Source organism: Pyxicephalus adspersus, chromosome 10, assembly GCF_032062135.1.
Source record: "Pyxicephalus adspersus chromosome 10, UCB_Pads_2.0, whole genome shotgun sequence".
Classification (NCBI taxonomy): Eukaryota; Metazoa; Chordata; class Amphibia; order Anura; family Pyxicephalidae; genus Pyxicephalus; species Pyxicephalus adspersus.
Genome location: NC_092867.1, coordinates 55,437,561 through 55,456,018, shown reverse-complemented (window position 1 = coordinate 55,456,018; position 18,458 = coordinate 55,437,561). Strand labels below are relative to the sequence as shown.

The 18,458-nt window shown below is 44.7% G+C and overlaps 1 protein-coding gene across 1 annotated transcript; it reads left to right on the top strand.

The window, feature by feature from the left end:
- The first annotated feature begins 13,925 nt into the window (after positions 1-13,925).
- LOC140339760 (uncharacterized) lies at positions 13,926-17,759 on the top strand. Its single transcript, XM_072424648.1, has 2 exons — positions 13,926-14,445; positions 14,540-17,759. Exons 1-2 carry the CDS (start codon positions 14,126-14,128, stop codon positions 15,414-15,416), a joined length of 1,197 nt encoding a protein of 398 aa, XP_072280749.1. The 5' UTR covers positions 13,926-14,125; the 3' UTR covers positions 15,417-17,759.
- The last annotated feature ends 699 nt before the right edge of the window (positions 17,760-18,458 follow it).

Sequence of the window (18,458 nt, the reverse complement as noted above, 5' to 3'; positions counted from 1 at the left end):
AAGAAGACTGGTACAGTGAAATTTCTGTCCTACTATAAAAGAAATACACATTTTTTAGTGTTTGATATCTGTTCTTTTTTTACCAAAGAAGACCATTTGGTACAGTGAAATTTCAGTGCTACTGTAAATTAAATACAGATATTTTAGTGTTTGATACCTGTTTCTATTTACCAAAGAAGACTGGTACACTGACATTTCTGTGCTACTGTAAAATAAATACTGATATTTTAGTGTTTGGTATCTGTTCCTATTTACCAAAGAAGACCGTTTGGTACAGTGAAATTTCTGTGCTACTAGAAAATAATTACAGATATTTTAGTGTTTGATACATGTTCCTATTTACCAAAGAAGACTGGTACAGTGAGATTTCTGTGCTACTGTAAAATAAATACAGATATTTTAGTGTTTGATACCTGTTCCTATTTACAAAAGAAGACTGGTACACTAAAATGTCTGTGCTACTGTAAAATAAATACAGTTATTTGAGTGTTTGATACCTGTTCCTATTTACCAAAGAAGACCGTTTGGTACAGTGAAATTTTTGTGCTACTGTAAAATAAATACAGATATTTTAGTTGGTGTTGGTGTTCGAATTTGGGTTGTTCTTATATTCGACCCGAATATGGCTGTTTGAACTCGGGTAGACCCGACCTGAAAAACATGTGGGTCGCAGGCTCAAATTCGGCCCTCCCGTAGTGCCTAGGAACCTCACCCATAATGCTTAGGGCCCTCCAATTAGAGCAGAGATCCTCTCCTCCATCTTTGTGGCAGCAGACAGCCGACTGGCTGTCTGTCACCACATGGCACACAAGCAGCCATTGGCATATATAAGGCCAGGGCTTGCCTGCATTTACCACTCCTGACAGATATCTGCTAGCAGACACAACCTCTCTGTGCTGCTGGCAGTGTCAAAGTAAAAAGAAATTGCTGTAGTTAGATAGTTAGACTGTGTCACTATTAGCCAGATAGATAGTTGGATTGTACTGTATTGCTTCAGTCCTGTAATCTCCTCTACTCAGATAGGTAGAGTTTTTCACTGTTAGTCAGATAGATAGATAGATCAACTTACTGTAATATTTACACTTTGTGAAGCATATTGACATTTAAATTATGTCTAGCCAAAGAGGAATGAGCAGCTTTGCCAGGGGTGGCAAGGAAAGCAGTATGGGTTGGTTTTTAACCTCAGAACCGAGAACAAGAAGTTAGTTAGACCTTAGACATTTTAGAGCCGCTGGTGGTGGTGTGCGCCCATTATTACCGCACCTTGAACAACAGGTAGTAGAGTACATGACCCAGCATGGGTCATGTGATTGCACCCCCACTTCCTCCTAGTCCCAGACAAAAGCCTCACGGGGGTCCCAAACTATAGCCCCCGATACACCTCTTCCTCCTACTACTTCCTCCTCCTCGGCTGGAAAGTCTCGTGTAGAGCAGAATATTCATGAGTATAGAGGAGTTGGAGAGGCGGAGCTGGATGCATTCCTTGAAGACGCACAGTTGTTTGAGTCATCCGATGAAGAGAGTCAGTTCACAGGCTTTCCCTCCTCTTACTTTTCACCCCAACACTCTGAGCCAGACGAGCCACTTCAAACTGGCTCCAAAAGACCGCTGCTGTCGGCACATACAGGGAAACTGTCTCTTCTAATGATGATGATGATGATGATGATGTCCTTGATCTGACATGGGGCAAACAAGGAGATCATCATAGGCAGGAAGAGGAGGCGGAGGTTGCAGAGTGCCCTCAAAGGGGGAGAGGGAGGAAGAGGGTAAAAGCTGCCAACACTCTGCATACTTCACGTACCAGTCAGGCAACTCATAGTCGTCCATCGTCGGCAGCTGTCACCACAAGTGTGTCTCAACAACCGCGGACCTCCACCACAAGCACCAGCTCCAGAGCACCTTTCGGCCCTGTTCGATGTTAGCCCGTGTGGACATTTTTTAGTGTCCATAGTGATGACAACATCATGGTCATATGCAAACTGTGTGCTCAGCAGTTGAAAGTAGGCAAAAACCCAAACAAACTTGGAACAAGTTGCATGAGCACACATTTAAAAAGCCACCACCCGGTAACCTGGCGGGAACACCTGGGCAAAGCACAGAGCTCTGTGCCTCGACCTCTGCCCCAGAAGCAAGCTTAAGCTGCTATATCTTCCTTAGCTGCCTTTCCTCTTTCTGCCACCAAAGTTCCCCATGCTGCTGCCAGCAATTTGAGTGGGGGATGTAGCTGAGCATTACAGTTTTCAGGCTCCACCAGCGGTGAGGAGGAGCTCCAACGCAGATCGGCTGGTGTTTGTCGCATTGCTATCAGTCAAGACCAGGCATCATTGCCATCCCCCTCACCTTCTACCCCATTGTCCAATCTTTCTGTGGTTATCATTAGCAGCATCCAATCCTCCATCCCCCAGATGGTGGAGTGCAAGAGGAAAATATGGCCCAAATGACCCCAAAACAATGCGACAATTGCACAGCTGATTGTATTAGAGCTCCTTCCTTACCGGCTGGTGGACTCCAATACATTCCGTTACGCATTCCTCTGCACGAACCCACAGTACGTAATGCCAAAGTGGCAGAATTTTGCACAAAAATGTGTTCCTGCTTTGCATGAACACGTGCTGAGCCCTGCAGCACTCAGTTTCTGGCAAGGTGCACCTGACATCCCAGTTCGTGCAAGCATGGAGTGGGAAGATGCAGCTGCAGGAAGGCCTGCATACCTAGCTCTGCCCAGAGCACATCGCCATGCAATCTCCTCCTCGACCTCCACTTTACCTCCTCCTTTGACTTGTCTGCCTCAATCTCTTCCTCCAGGGACACTTTGCCGTGGAGACCCAGCACCTTCCATCCACCAGCACCTGTTCCCTGCCAGCAACAACCTGCAGTTTGCTATTTTGGTGCAAGTCAGACGTTGCCATGCAATCTCCTCCTCGGCTCCCTCAGCCACACAGGAGCAACCATTCTAAGTGCCCTGCAGGAGCAGGAGACCATATGGCTAATTCCGAACGAACTCCAGCCAGGCAAGGTCGTGTGTGACAACAGGGCCAATCTGCAGGCAGCCCTGCGTTCTGGGAAACTCACACTGTACCTTGCCTGGCCTATGTCATGAACCTCATAGTACAACTCTTCCATGCAAAGTACCCAGGCCTCCAGCCTCTGGTCGTACACTGCCAGTGTCAGATTGGTTGACTTACAGCAAAACCTCAATCTGCCGGTGCACCGGTTAATTTGCAATGTGGCCACTTGTTGGAATTCCACCTTTTACATGCTGAACAACAGAAAGCCGTGGTGGATTACGTGGCAGAGTCTGCTTGTTTGAGACGCTTACCTACATTACCTTACTTCAGCCCTGCGGAGTGGCTTTAATTTAAGGACTTTAGCACTGTATTGGCACCTTTGGAAGAGGTGACCAGGATGATCAGCAGGAATCAGGCCTGTGTCAGTGACACCATCCCCATCATATGCCCGCTGGAACAGATGATAGTGGAGCTCAGACACAACACAGAGTGGACGCTGCAGGAAGAGATGACGTTTACAACATCATCTCGGACATGCGTGCCTACTAGCCATAGTGTACTGCAAATCCAGGAAGAGGAGGAGGTGGAAGAGGATGAGGATGAGGAGGAGATTGCAGGCATGGGAAAAGGGGCGGAAGGGGCAGAGAAGGATATGGAGGGTACATGGCATCCATCCACCCAAACACAAGGCGGCATGTTTCATGGATGGCAAGACCAGGCAGAGAAGAAGGACGACCCTGTGTTGCTGTTCGACCCAAAGGAGTCTGGGTCCAGAATTCCCTCAGCTGTGGGAACTTTCAGCTACATGAGATCCGCGCATACAGCACATAAAAACAAACACTGACGACTATTGGATTGCAACATTACTTGATCCAGGTTACAAGCCTGAGATAGAACAACTCATCTTGCCCCAATACTGGAGACCTAAAATGCAGCACTACCAAGAAAAGCTTGTAAGGGACTTGTGCTCAGCCTTTCCATATGCCAGCAGCAGGGATCCCTATGGCAGTTACAGCAGCCATGGCAGCCAAACAACTACCTTAAGTGGCTTGGGTGGCAGCAGCAGGAGAGGTCGTCTAAGCCAAACTATGCAGGCTTTTTTGAGCGGAGGAAAGCCGCCAGTCGTGCAGCAGTTGCCAATGGCAGTCAGCAGTGCTACTCAGTCATGGTGCAGGAACACCTGAGCTCTACTAGGGACATCTGCAACCTGCAAAGCCAGGACCCACTGAGTCACTGGGCATCCAATGTTGAGCAGTGCCTGGAGCTAGCACAACATGCCACTCAGATCCTTGCCTGCCCAGCCGCAAGTGTGTTATCTGAAAGAGTGTTCAGTGCAGCTGGGGGCGTAGTGAGTGGCAAGCGCATTCGCCTCTCCGCAGAAAATGTCGACCGACTCACTTTTATTAAAATGAATAAGGCTTGGATCGGCAATGACTTCAACACCCCCTCTGCAGAGTGTACTTATTAGTTATCAACTGCTGCACAGCACTGCTGACACCTTGACGGGAAGAGCACTTTCACAGCCTTCTGCATCTCCTTCTCCTCCTCCCCCTCATGGCCCTCTACCTCTACTATGTCTTTGAGGCCTATAACTTGCAATGTAGCTGTGTAACTGGCTAATTTTTGTACAGAGGACCTCCCTCGGGGCCCTCTGCCTCTATCTACTTTGAGGTCTATATAACTTGTAATGGAGCTGTGTGACTAGCTAATTTTTGTACAGAGCTTCTCCCCCTTTGGGACCCTGGGCCTCTATCCACTGTGAGGCCTATATCACTTCTTGTAACAGAGCTGTGTAACTGGCTAATTTTTGTACAGGGGCCCTCTGACTCTATCTACTTTGAGGCTTATATCACTTGTAAAGAAGCTGTGTAACCGGCTAATTATTGTACGGGGGACTTTCTGTATTTCTCCCAAAAAATATACAGATATTTCATTCTGATTCAACTTCCTATCAATCAAAAAAGCCAAACAAAATTTTTGCATTTGTCTAAAAAAATACAGATATTTCATTTCGATCCCATCTATCAAAAAACGCAGAAAAATTCTGTGTTTCTCTAAAAAAAATACAGATATTTAGTTCTGATACTTCTTGCTATCTTTTAAAAAAGCCAGAAAAATGTCTGTATTTCTCTTAAAAAAATACAGATATTTAATTCCTATACCACTTGCTACCTATCAAAAAAGCGATGTGCCGCATCTGGCAGGGGGCATACTGCCCGGGAGTCCGCCACTATAGGACAGCAGCAGCAGCAAACTGTTGGAGGCAGCAGCACAAGTTTTTAAACAGGTCTGAGATGTGTACGGTACGCTGGTAGATGTATAGGGCAGAGAGGGCAGAATATAATCATAAAGCCACGTCATCTGGAGAGAATTGTGGACTGGGTCTCAGGGGCCACAAGTGCAGCAGGCTCTTCTTCTGCAGGAACCAGCACAGCCGTGACAGGAGCAAACACAGATGTTAGCGTGGCTAATGTGCCTGTACCTCCCGATGCCCCTCATGTTGTTTGACGAACAGCCTGAGGATCTGTCAGTGTGAAGTTCAGAGCAGGAGGCAGACTTTGAGACCTTTGGAGAGTGTGGTCAGGACTTTCTGGGCGAGGGTTCTGGATCAGTGGCTGCATTTGCAGAGGATGGCTTACATGAAAATGAGGATGATGATGACCGTGATGTCACCTGGGAACCACCAGTTCGTGTAAGGGCTATCAGCATTTCTGAAACAGACATAACAGACACAGAGGAAAAACAGCAGCAGCAGCAGCAACAGATTGGGGAGGGATGGGGCTGCAAATCTGCTTCATGTCCCAAAGAAGAGACAGACGAGTGGGCACAAGCAGGGGAACAGTCAGAGACGATATTACCGTAGGGAAGAAGGAGCTGGAGCAGACGCAGGCCACCCAGCAGAGGCAGGCAAAGAAAAAGAGCAGCAGAGTGATTGCACACACCTCTCCAGTGTGGTCCTTTTTCACGCTTAAAGATGATGACGAGTGCGTAGCAATCTGCATGCTGTGCAGACAGGCAGATCTGCAGAGACCAGGCCAGATCACATTTGGGTACAACATCCCTGCTTTCCCACATGCGTAAGAGTCACAAACCAAAGTGGGAGCAGTACTTGCTTTCTCTTGAAGTAGGTGCAACCATGTCATCCTCTCTTTTTCCACCTTCCTTGACTACTTCTCAACCTCCAACTGTCATTGCTACCGTGTTTCCCCGAAAATAAGACACTGTCTTATATTTTTTTGGGCTTCCAAAAACACACTAGGTCTTATTTTCAGGGTAGGTCTTATATACTTTTTTTAATGAAAAAAAACACTTACCATAATTTGCAATCCCTATTTAATGTACAGCGCTGCGTAATATGTTGGCGCTATATAAATCCTGTTTAATAATAATAATAATAATAATAATAACTGTGGTTGTCAAGGGTGATGGTGTGTGCTTCTATCACGTGGTGGCAGTCTACCTGTGATTGTGTGTTTGGCAAGGGTCAACAGATTGTTTAACCTTGCCTCATGATGGCCTTGCTCAGCCTGCTGGTGCTTAGATGTTGCTGAGTGTGCTGGAAAGTCTATGCGCAGGATGTGGTCTGAGAGAGGGTGTTCGTCCAACAACTATCTTGCATATGATTTCCTTCCTGCATGGAGCTAAGCTTTATTCTAAGGATCAAAATGTATTTTCCTGTGCTTGCACATATTTTTAAGACAATATATTTTAATTTTTTTATTAACTGTTTAGTTTGTATTACTCACCTTGAGAAATGTCCTCTTCTTTAATGCCAACATGTCCTTCATCCTCCTCCTCTTTCTCAGCTTTGACTTTTCTCTGAGTGTCTATGTAGTCTGTGAATACAGATGAGAGTAAAGTCCCCTGTATTGTGATGTATGAGAGACCCCAGAGAGTGTGTGTGGGGGGAGACTGGTCACATCTCTTGGCTGGTGAGACACAATGACATGATGTGAGGATGAGAGCCAGAGTCTAATAGAGCCTTATGACTCCTGACCCACCACTGGGCACATACTGCCCTCCCATTACTGTCAACTGACGGAGTGGGGGGAGAAGAGGAGATTGATGTAGTGACTAAACAAGGAGAATCTGGGACTTTTTCTGGATTTAGTGTTTATTAGTCACCTGTGCTGATCTCTGGAGGGATTTCCTTCTCCTTGCACAGATCATCACCCATCACATATGCTTCCCCTGCTTCCTCTTTCACCTCAACTTTAATAATATTACGCTTCTCTTTTTTACAATTACAATAAAAAAACATTGATTTTAGTAACTAATATTAAGTAAGCTTTTGAAAATATTATTGGCAAGACACTGTTTTTTATCTACCTGATCCTCTTCAGGGATCTCCTGATCCTCCTGAGTGGAATCCTGGGAATACAAAGGATGGGGACATCTCTCTGGGGTACATCTGGATCCATCTGTAGGAAACACACACACTGAATACATTGCCCCTGATTCATCAATAAAATCCGCGCTCGCTGGAAGCGCGAAAGTACGCGCGGCCATCGATCGCGGTTTACCGCGGTCCGGATTCGAGTGTGCGCGTACACTCGCCTCACTGCCAGCCGGATTCCTGCCTTCACAATAATTAGGTCTTATATTAGGGCAGGTTGGGGGAAAAGTGCTAGGTCTTATTTTCGGGGTAGGTCTTACTTTCGGGGAAACACGGTACTATGTCTCAGGAGGTTGGTGCCAGCCAGACTTCTAGCGGCGATGAAGTGTCAGCTTCTGCCCGCAGGTTTCGTGGCGTCAGGTGACGTTTGACACCGCAAAATGGGTACTCCAGTGACCCCTTCAGCTCCCCTAGCTCCCAGTCCCTTCAGCCCACTCTACAAGAGTTCTGCGCAAAGCATCAGGCTATGGGCCCAACCAACAAAAGAGTCATTGAACTCAATTCATGTCTAGCTGAACTATTGGCCTTGCAGCTACTGCCGTACAGCCTTATGGACTTGGCTCCCTTCCGTGACCTGATGGCCTGTGCCGAGCGGCGGTGGAATATACCAAACAGGCCAGCAGCAGAGGACACTGTGGTTAAGCAGGCACGCCACTACGGCTCCCTCAAGCAGTGCTGAAACTGGTGTCCTTGGAGGAGAAAAGTCACACCGCCAGAGAACTCTTGTCCGCTTTGCACAGAGAGGTTAAGGCTTGGCTGACGCCCTCCTGGCTTACAACAGGCAATGTAGTGTGCGACAACAGGATCTTGTGGCCACACTGCGCATGGGCCGCATAACACATGTGCCCTGCTTAGTGCACTTACTGAACCCGGTGGTGCAGTCATGTATGCCGATCCCCTACTGCCTCCGCGACGCTTAGCAAGTTTTAGCACCAACAGAGGCTGCCACAGCATAGACTGATTTGTGACACTTTGACTATATGGAACTCCACCCTACACATGCTCCAGCGTCAGTGTCACATGTGCCATCCGCCATTACTTGGTTAGCGTGGTGCATGGAGAAAGCGAGGCCCTTGGTACAGCCACACAACTGAGCTATTTTACCAGTGACCAGTGGCTGCAGATAAGGACACTGTGCAAGGTACTGGCCCCCTTTGAGCAGGCCACAAACGTTATGAGTCATCCCTTTCATCTTTCTGCTTGATAACACCCCGTGTGGCCTGATGGAAAGTGGCGATGGGAGAGGGGGTGAAGAAAGCGGGGAGGAGGATGAGGGTGACATTACATTCCACAGCGCACAGCCAGCATCAGGAGGAGCAAGAAGGGACACTGGCCAGCATCAGGAGTTCCAAGGAGGAGGAGGAGGAAGATGATTATGATGATGATGAGGGGGACCATGTTGGGGCTGCTGAACAGGACCCGTCCAACCTGCATTTGTGCTTTCACGCCCCAGGCATTGTGCGGACGATGGAACAACAGGAACTGCTAGCAGATTGAAGAGGAGGAGGTGGGTGATGAGGAGGAAGATGTTTTGGGGCCTACTGAGGGACAGGAGGAGGATGAGCCCAGGGAACCCCTCTTTTATATGTGTGTCCACATGTTGCGATGCCTATGGAGGGACCCCCGCATTTGCAGCATAAAAAACTGGGATGATTACTGGCTGGCCACCCTTCTGGACGGCTACAAAGAAAAAATGACACAGTTTCTACCCAGCCTGGCGCAAGAGAAAGAAAAGGTGACCCGCCTGAGCAGAATACCATGTGACCGCCTGTGTGAGGAGTACTGCACACTACATTCCACACAGGGAGCCTCCACCGTATTGGCAGCAGCAGCAGCATCAGCAGTAGTGGCAGCAGGCCGCACACATCCAAAAGTGTAGGCTAAGGCAGGAGAGATGCTCTGGATACCTGGCGAAACCTGATGCGGTCACCTCAAACAAGTGAAGTGCAGGGGCATAACTATCGAGAATGGATGAAGCGCATGGTGCATGATTACGTTGGCTCTTTTCTGGCTGTTGGTGGTGGTGTTGACGACAGGAGTTATGGGGGGGATGCCTGTCCTGACAGTAGTGACGCCATTATTTTTGGGTCAACAGGCTTAAAATCTGCCGCAGTTGGCACAGTATGCCATCAAGCTTCTTTCGTGCCCAGCATCCAGTGTTCTGCCTGAAAGAACCTTCAGTGGAGCTGGTGGAGTGGTAACGAACAACCGATCATGACTGTCACCGGAAAATGTCAATTGCCTCACCTTTTTGAAAATGAACAAAAGGTGGGTTACCAACAACTATCAATATGCCCACTGCAGATGTCACTGACTGACTGACACAAGGACTCACCAGGTCAAACAAGATGCCTCTATGAACCCACACTGCTCCTGTGCTGAGTCTGTGTCAGCTGAGCCTGCCTTGGTTGAATTTTTCCGCTAAGTATCGCAACGTCCAGGGGTGGCATTCATCGCCAGTGTCATGCCTGCCATTGAGCCAGCTAGCAATATACTTTACATTTCTGCTCCTTCCGGGAGGCCAACAAACTGCAGATGAAAACCCCTAGTACTGCCACATTGATAGCCACCATTGCCTTTGCCTAATTTTTCAGCTAAGTATTGTAAGATTGATGGTTGGCATTCATGTCATCCACTTCGTGATGCAAACTAGCAATATTGTCTACTTTCCTAACGCTTCCGGCACCACAGACCACAGCAACAGTGCTGGCGCACAAAACATCTTGGTCTGGTCCTTCAACGTTTAATCACAAAGTTCCAATATTTGTATGACACACTCAGGGTCCATCCCCTCCTCCTGCTGTTGCTGCTGCTGCCTGCCCAGTACTCTATACACAAAAATTGTATTACACACTTCTTGGTGTTTTTGATGATGCACTACACCCAGCTCTAGATGTCAGCTACCAATAGGCCCCACGCTCTGTCTCAGGACCCACAGCCTCCTCCTGATGCTGTTGCTGCTGCTCCATTCACTATAATTTTATTACACACTTCTGGGTGTCATTGACAATGCACTACACCCAGCTCTAGATGTCAGTTACCAATGCGCTCCACACTCTGTCTCAGGGCCCACTGCCCAGTACTCCATTCACAAAAATTGTATTACACACTTCTGGGTGTCATTGACAATGCACTACACCTTGCTCCTGCTTGTCAGTACTTCATTCACTATAATTGAATTACCCACTTCTGGGTGTCATAGACGATGCACTACACCCAGCTCCATATGTCAGTTACCAATGGGGTCCACACTCCGTCTCAGGGCCCACTGTCTCCTCCTGATACTGTTGCTGCTGCCGCCTGTCAGTACTCCATTCATTATAATTGTATACACACTTCTGGGTTTCATTGACGATGCACTACACCCAGCTCTAGATGCTAGTTACAAATGCAGTCCACACTCTGCCCCTGATTCATCATTGAAATCCGCGATCGCTGGAAGCGCGATAATACGCGCGACCAGCGATCGCGGATTACCGCGGTCCGGGACTCAAGTGCACGCGCACACTCGCATCCTGAATCTGCCGGCCGGATTCCTGCCATGCGCAATAGGGGTGCTGAATAGCGCGATGGCGTACGATTTCGGATCGCGAATACGAATGCGCAAGCGATAATCCGATTCTGCTTGATGAATCAGGGGCATTGTCTCTAATTCTTTATATCAGAGGATGTGTGTATCTAGGTGGATTCTCAATACTCTTCTCTCTTTTACAAGAAATTACATAGTAGGTAGGTTAGGTTGAAAAAAAAGACATAAGTCCATCAAGTTCAACCACTAGGGAAAAAAACATATCCCAGATATAAGACCCTATAAGACATAGTTGGTCCAGAGGAAGGCAAAAAAACCATGGTACAATTTGCTTCAACAGGGGAAAAAAAATTCTTCTTGATTCCATTAAGGAAATCGGATGTTTCCTGGATCAACAGTCACTGTTATTTTTACTTTAAAGCCTTAATACCCACAGTTTAAAAAGTGGTACCTTTCCAACTATGGAAGTTAAACTAATCGGTCTGTAGTTACCTGGTAATAACTTTGCTCCCTTTTGAAAATAGAAACCACATTGGCCTTACGCCAATCCATCGGTACCTTGCCAGTGACTAAAGAATTTCTAAAAATAGAAATGACTAAAAATAGAAATAATGACTTTGAAATAACTGAGCTCAGCTCTTTGAGGACACATGGATGTAATCTATCAGGTCCTGGTGCTTTGTCAACCTTAATTTTTCCCAGCTGTTTCTCAATCAAATCAATTCTGAGCCACTGCCCCTGATTCATCATTGAAATCCGCGATCGCTGGAAGCGCGATAATACGCGCGTTTCCGGTTGTTGAATAGCACGATCGCGCACGATTCCGGATCGCTAATACGAATGCGCGACCGATAATCCGATTTTGCTTGATGAATCAGGGGCACTGTGACTAGGGATGAGCGAACACCTGGAAATTCGGGTTCGCTGGTTTCGGCCGAAATTCTGTTTAAAAATGGGGACCTGAACTTTGGGGCACTAAAATGTCTCAAAAATGTCCAGGCACTTGTCCCCATTCATCACCTTTAGTGCCCTGTATTCTTCAATAGAAAAACCCTATCTAAGAATACACAGTACAGCGCTGCAACAGCAGCTGTGCTTCTTCTATGTATTCTTGGATAGAGATTCTCTATCTAAGAATACAGGGCAATACAGGTGATAATGGGTACTTGCCCCCATTCATCACCTGTATTCTTACACAGTGTGCCCTGTATAGTAGTGCCCTGTATTCTTAGACAGAGAAATTCTAACTAAGAATACATAGTACAGCGCTGCAACTGCCGTTCTGTACTTTTACTATGAGTTCTTGGATAGAGTTCTCTAAGAATACTGGGCACTACAGGTGATGAATAGGGACAAGTCCCCATTCATCATCTGTAGTGTTCAGAGATCGTAGTGGAACTGCAGAGGCAATCTGCAGTTCAGTTTCCCACGTGATGCCATGTGGGAAACTGAACTGCAGACCTCTGCAGTTCCACTACAATGTCCAGGCACTACAGGTGATGAATGGGGACTTGTCCCTATTCATCACCTGTAGTGCCCTGTATTCTTAGAGAAATTCTATTCTAGGTGATGAATGGGGACTGTAGTGCCTGGACATTGTAGCAGAACTGCAGAAGTAATTTGCAGTTCAGTTTCCCACTGTGACGTCACGTGCAGTTCCACTACGATCCCTGGGCACTAAAGGTGATGAATGGGGACTTGTATCCAAGAATAATGAGAAACTCTATCCAAGAATACATAGTAGAAGTACAGCACGGCAACAGCAATTTCCCATTATTAGACCCACCCTCCCATTACACTCAGTCCCCAATCAAATCCCCCTTTGCTTTCAGATATAAACTTTTTTGCATCTTCCTTTCCCTACATCCCCAACCCCTTTAAAGCCCTTCTTATTCCCCTTGCAGTACTAGGGTCAATTGTAATGATGGTGATGTAGTTTGCAGGTTATTCCTGTTTTGTGTGGGTATCCTTTGGGTATTTCCATTTTATCTCACATTCGAAAAACATACTGGTTCAGACTATGGTAGAGACAAGATGGTAGAGATTATTAGCTCCTCTGTGGGACAGTTACTGACATGACTATGGACTTGTACTCACTGCGTAATATTATTATTAATGATATTAGGAAGAATAGTTTTTTTTATTGCAACATTAGGCGCTGAATAGGGTGGGTCTACGGGACCCTGAAAATCCTGCAGATGGATGTTGGTGTGCATGTTAGATTAAAAAGGTTTCATCATTTTAGGCTGTATCTGTTTCTTTTAGTATCTTAGTTTCTTTCCTGACCTTTTTAACATAGGGGATCCCTTGAAATAACTTTCAGGTCTTCAGGGAGCCGCTTCTATAGTTACTTTATCTATAGCACACAGTATATTAGTGTGGTGGTCAGTAGGAAGAATGCCTCTTACATTGCTGACCAGTGGGAAGAATGTCACCCTTACAGATAGCCAAAAAGATCATCTGGGTCATTTAAACTGTCCTAAGAGATACAAGCAACCCCCAGCAACCAACCCAGGTTGAGAAGAATTGCTTGAGTGAGAGAATATGGAGTGGAACTTATCTTGTATTCTACACATCAGAGGTTTGGCAGGAAGACAATAAATTGTTGGGGTGACATAAACCCCCCATGAAGTCCACAAACTTCCTCCTCTCATAATAAGAAGGCATTATTACCTCCTCACTGGGCACACACCATCCAACGGAAGTTTCTCACACTATCTGAGATCCTTCCTTTCTTCTCAGTGGGCTACTCTGTGGCCACCACTTAACAAAGCCCAAAAAAAGTTTTACCTTTACATCATATAACAAATCCAAGAACAAGTTTATATACTAAAATATTAGGAAAACTGTGTTTTTTAGTTAAAATTCGAATTATAAGGAGGTAAACCTACTGTTTAATCTACAACAAAATGGCCGCTCGCCCCCGCACTGAGGACACTTTTTCCTCTCCCACTTTCAGATATCCGCCCTCTAGTGGTTGCTTTGTCGCCATAGAATACAGCTCTCTGTCAGTTAACAGTTGCTTGCAAAACGCTTTTTAATTGGCGCACAACTGCATACACGGGGGTCATTAAGCATTTGGAATGGGCTATAACAGGAAGTAGGAATTGGACACACATCATTTCTTCCTGTGCTCCTGAGTGCTGCCCAGGTTTTTACCTCTGTTTTCATCTGGCATTTTTTGATAGCGCTATGGATGAGCTCCATTCATGCCTGGTACAACTTAATCTCCTACTTTTGCAGCTGCTCGTGTCAAGGCGTCTGACGGGTCCGAGGGTGATTCGCCATCGTAGGTGGGTCCACCAGCTTACTGCACAACGGCACAGTAAGGGTGCATTTATGGCCCTCTACCAGCGCCTGAGGAGGCGTCCTAACGAATTCCATAACTACGCGCGGATGACGGTGGCCAGCTTCGATGAGCTGTTGAGGTTGCTCAGTCCTTTCTTACGTCGGCAACGAACGAACATGCGCATGCCTGTCAGCCCAGCGGAACGACTTCTACTAACTTTGCGGTAAGTAAACCCAACGAGCTACAAAAAATGAATGACCTTTTAAAAAATACCTTAGCATCGTGCTATTTTTTAATATTTTATTTATATGTTACAGTTTCCTCGCAACGGGAGAGTCGTTTGACTCGTTACACTATCAGTATCGACTTGGAAAATCCACTATTCATGGGATTGTCCATGATACGTGTCGCCGAATATGGGAGGTTCTACAGCCGACCTATATGCCCCAGCTGTCTGAACAAGTTTGGAAGGAGGCAGCACAAGGCTTTTTCAAGAAACCAAAGTTCCCAAACTGTGTTGGCGCCGTAGGCGGGAAGCAGGTTAAGATCCGATTGCCCCCCGGTTCCCGTTTACAAAACTACAATTACAGGAAGTTCATTTCCACCATCCTTATGGCTGTTGTGGATGCCGATTACCGTTTCATTGCTGTGGATGTTGGGTCTTTCGACAGCACTGCTGACTCAAACGCTTTCTGGTCTACAAGCATTGGTCGTAGACTGTATGCACAATGTTTAGACCTTCCTGGACCCAGTCCAATTGAAGAAGGAGGGGAGCCTATGCCACATGTCCTGGTGGGGGATGAGGTTTTTGGTCTTAATACCAACCTTATGAGTCCATTTGTGGAGAAGAACCTCAACAGCACTAAGAAAGTCTTTAATTACCGCCTGGAAAGGGCCAGACGCTATGTGGAGTGCACCTTTGGACTTCTGGCTAATAAATGGCGCGTTTTCCACACCACTCTTGTTATGACACCGGAAAATGCAGACAGCCTTATAAAAGCTGCATGCGTGCTGCACAATTTTGTACGACAGAAGGAAGGAATTAATTTTGATGATATTGCAGATGATCCTTTTACTGACGTTGCTTGTCCCTTGGTGAGGGAATGTAATGAAGCTGACACAGTACGGGAAAAATTTGCTAATTATTTTGTTTCCCCAGCTGGGGAGTTGCCTTGGCAGCATCACCACATGTAATTTTTTTTCATCAATTGTTGTTTGGATGTTTTTTTTTATTATTCTCATCATTTAATAATGTGTCAAAAAGGCTTTAGGGGACTATTCTAAAATGGTGGAACAGATAGATCATTAAATGATAAGCTGAAAAGATTGACACTTTTTAAAAGGTCGCTACTTCCACTGTTAAAAGCTGGTTGTCACCATTTAAAAGTTGGCCAGATATTATTCACCACTTAGAAAGTGAAGAACACCATAGGCCAAGATTGAGATAAGTGGTGTTTGCTTGAATCACCCTGATAGCGAATCTGTCATGTGACATGGTCACAGTTTTAAACTCCTGCTCCTTTTTAATAATAATATTATTATTCCTGCACAATATTTATAAAGCTCCAAAATATTACACAGCGCTTTACAAAGTTCATAGTCATGTCACTAGCTGTCCCTCAAAGGGGCTCACAATCTATTGTTCCTATCTTAGTCATAGGTCTTTATTACAGTATAAGGGCAATTTGGGAAGCCAGTTAACCTAACTGCATGTTTTTGGAATGTGGGAGGAAACCGGAGTACCCGGAGGAAACCCACACAAACACAGACAACCTGCATACTCCTTGCAGATAGTGTCCTGGCTGAGATTTGAATCTGAGACCTAGTGCAAAGGCCAGGGTGCTAACCACTGAGACACATTTAACTCCAGGATTACCAAGGGTATTTTTTCGAATCATGAAGAACTCTTTTTACATAGTACAGGTAGTAACCTGGGTTACATACGAGATAGGGACTTTAGGTTTGTTCTTAAGTTGTATTTGTATGTAAGTTGGAAAAGGTACATTATTTTAATAAATGCACTTAGGACAGATGTTTGCCTCAACATATTATTAGGCAATGTAGTGTCAGTTACTGTATGAAATCCTAACTGTGAGCTATTAGGAAACAAAGCAAAAAAAAAACCAGTGAGCCTAGAAATTCATTACCTTCTAGAGCAAGCTGTGCTTTGATATGCAAAAAAAAAAAAAAAACAACTGTAGAGTTTGTTTTGGTCACTAAGGAGTTACATGATGTTGCAGAAGAGCTAGGTCTCTGTCGTGTTTAGCAAAATATTTCCTCTGCAAGTCATGCAAACTGCCCCTCCCCCCATCAAGCCTCTGTCCTGCACACAAACAAGCAGGGAAGCCACATTGTCCGTATGTCGTTAGATTTAAAATGGGAATTGAGAAAGAACATAGATGGCTTCACACAGGTTAAACCATGGTGCCTCTATGATTAAATGCAGATTGTAACCTATTACCGGTATACAGAATGCTGTATGATATTTTTGGGTCATTTTGTCCAACATTTAATGAGAAGTTTATAGACTTTTTTTTTTACACCCAAAGACCAGACTGATTGAACATCACTCCACCATACACCAATCCTACAGACCCCCTACCCTTTAACAAAAGGCAACCAATTATGGCAATTATTGCCTATATATTGCCAGGCAGAGCTGTAATATTGTTATGTTATGTATATTATATCTTTGCTTATGATAGAGAGAGAGGGGAGGGCTAAAGTTTTTCTGAGTATAAGTCAAGCTTATGTATGTGATACTTGGAAGAGAGAGGCTTTTGTCCCATAATCACATATAGTTTACTTATGACTCATCATGGTAATTACAGAATACTTGGTTATGTGGTGTTACAAACATATAAAAGGTTCATTATGTACTTTCATATGGGTTATTCATTGTTTCAAATAAGTAATATGTTTTGTTCCTAAAGCGTTTGGCCTTATTGGCTTCTTCAGGAGAGTGTAGAGACTTAAATAGCAAACTATGAAAAAAAAAAAAATGATATATAAGCATAAATACGATACAATATATCGTACAAACATAAACAGTGCAATATGACTGTATTGACTGTCGCCAACGTGACTGATGCCAATTTTTAATAGTTCTTTATGAAAAAAGCCACTTTTTGGTATATTCAATGCTTATTTGCTTAAGACAATAAAAGATTTTACTTTTATTGTATCTGTCAAATGAGCATTGAATATACCAATAAGTAGCTTTTTTCATGAAATGATCAATAGAAAAAAATGTGCTATGGCTCAAAAAAGGTTGAAAAACACTGACCTAAGATATTATGGCATAATGCACTCATGCAGGCTTTTCTTTCTCTCACAACTGGGTGTAATGTGAAAGCACATACAGTATTTTTAAAGTTTTGCATTAAATTTATACTACATAAGTAGTATTTGGTGAACTATACTTATACATGGTTGTATAAAGCATGCAAGAAATCATTGAACCAGTAACACTGCTGTGGTGTTACTGAAATATGTCTCTAGTACTAAGGGCAATACATAAGATTTCCAAAAATTGAACTTTTTTTTTCAGTGACTTTTTGTTTAGTGACAACATAGAATTTAATTTTACCTTTTGAGGTAATGTCAGCTTATTGGGCTTTATTTATAATGCAGACATTCTCTCAAACATACCTAGGTGGAAAATCTTTCAGGTCTATGCGTTTCAGTGGCATTTATTGATTCTCCACCAGGAAATTTTTCAGGGAATGTCAGATTTACTGCTTTATAAATAGAACCCCTAGAAAGACTGGAAAGGACAGAAATGTTGTGAAGAACTGAGTGAAGCTTCAACTAATATTACTGTTCAGTTTTGAGTTGATTGCAAACTCCAGCATTTGGTTTAGCTCTAGTACAAGAAAATAAACGTTTTTTTTTTTGGTACCTATACACCATACACCCCCCCATGCACAGTGTTGATTGAGTGTTCTCAAGAAAGTACCTAACAGTCATTAGCTAATGGGAATTAACCCCGTTCTGTACCCTAATAATGGGCTTAATGTTTACAATGATTATCAAGGTACAAAGCAGGGAGTGTTTCCTCTAATTTACAAGTAGAAATGCTCCCCGCTCTCCTTAACTTTGGCCTTGGCAACCAGTAATTAGATGAAAGGGCTGTGGGCCAGTAATGCTATGCTAAGTACGTGTTTTAGAACTGTATTGCAGAACAGTGAAAGAAAGTAGCTTAATCTACGTTTGAATCCTAATCAAGTGTGTTGT

Excerpts from the sequence above, each read along its gene's own strand:
- LOC140339760 (XM_072424648.1), top strand. The coding sequence starts at position 14,126 with ATGGATGAGCTCCATTCATGCCTGGTACAACTTAATCTCCTACTTTTG. Across the intron at positions 14,446-14,539 it reads CGACTTCTACTAACTTTGCG|TTTCCTCGCAACGGGAGAGT; the intron begins GTAAGTAAACCC and ends TATATGTTACAG.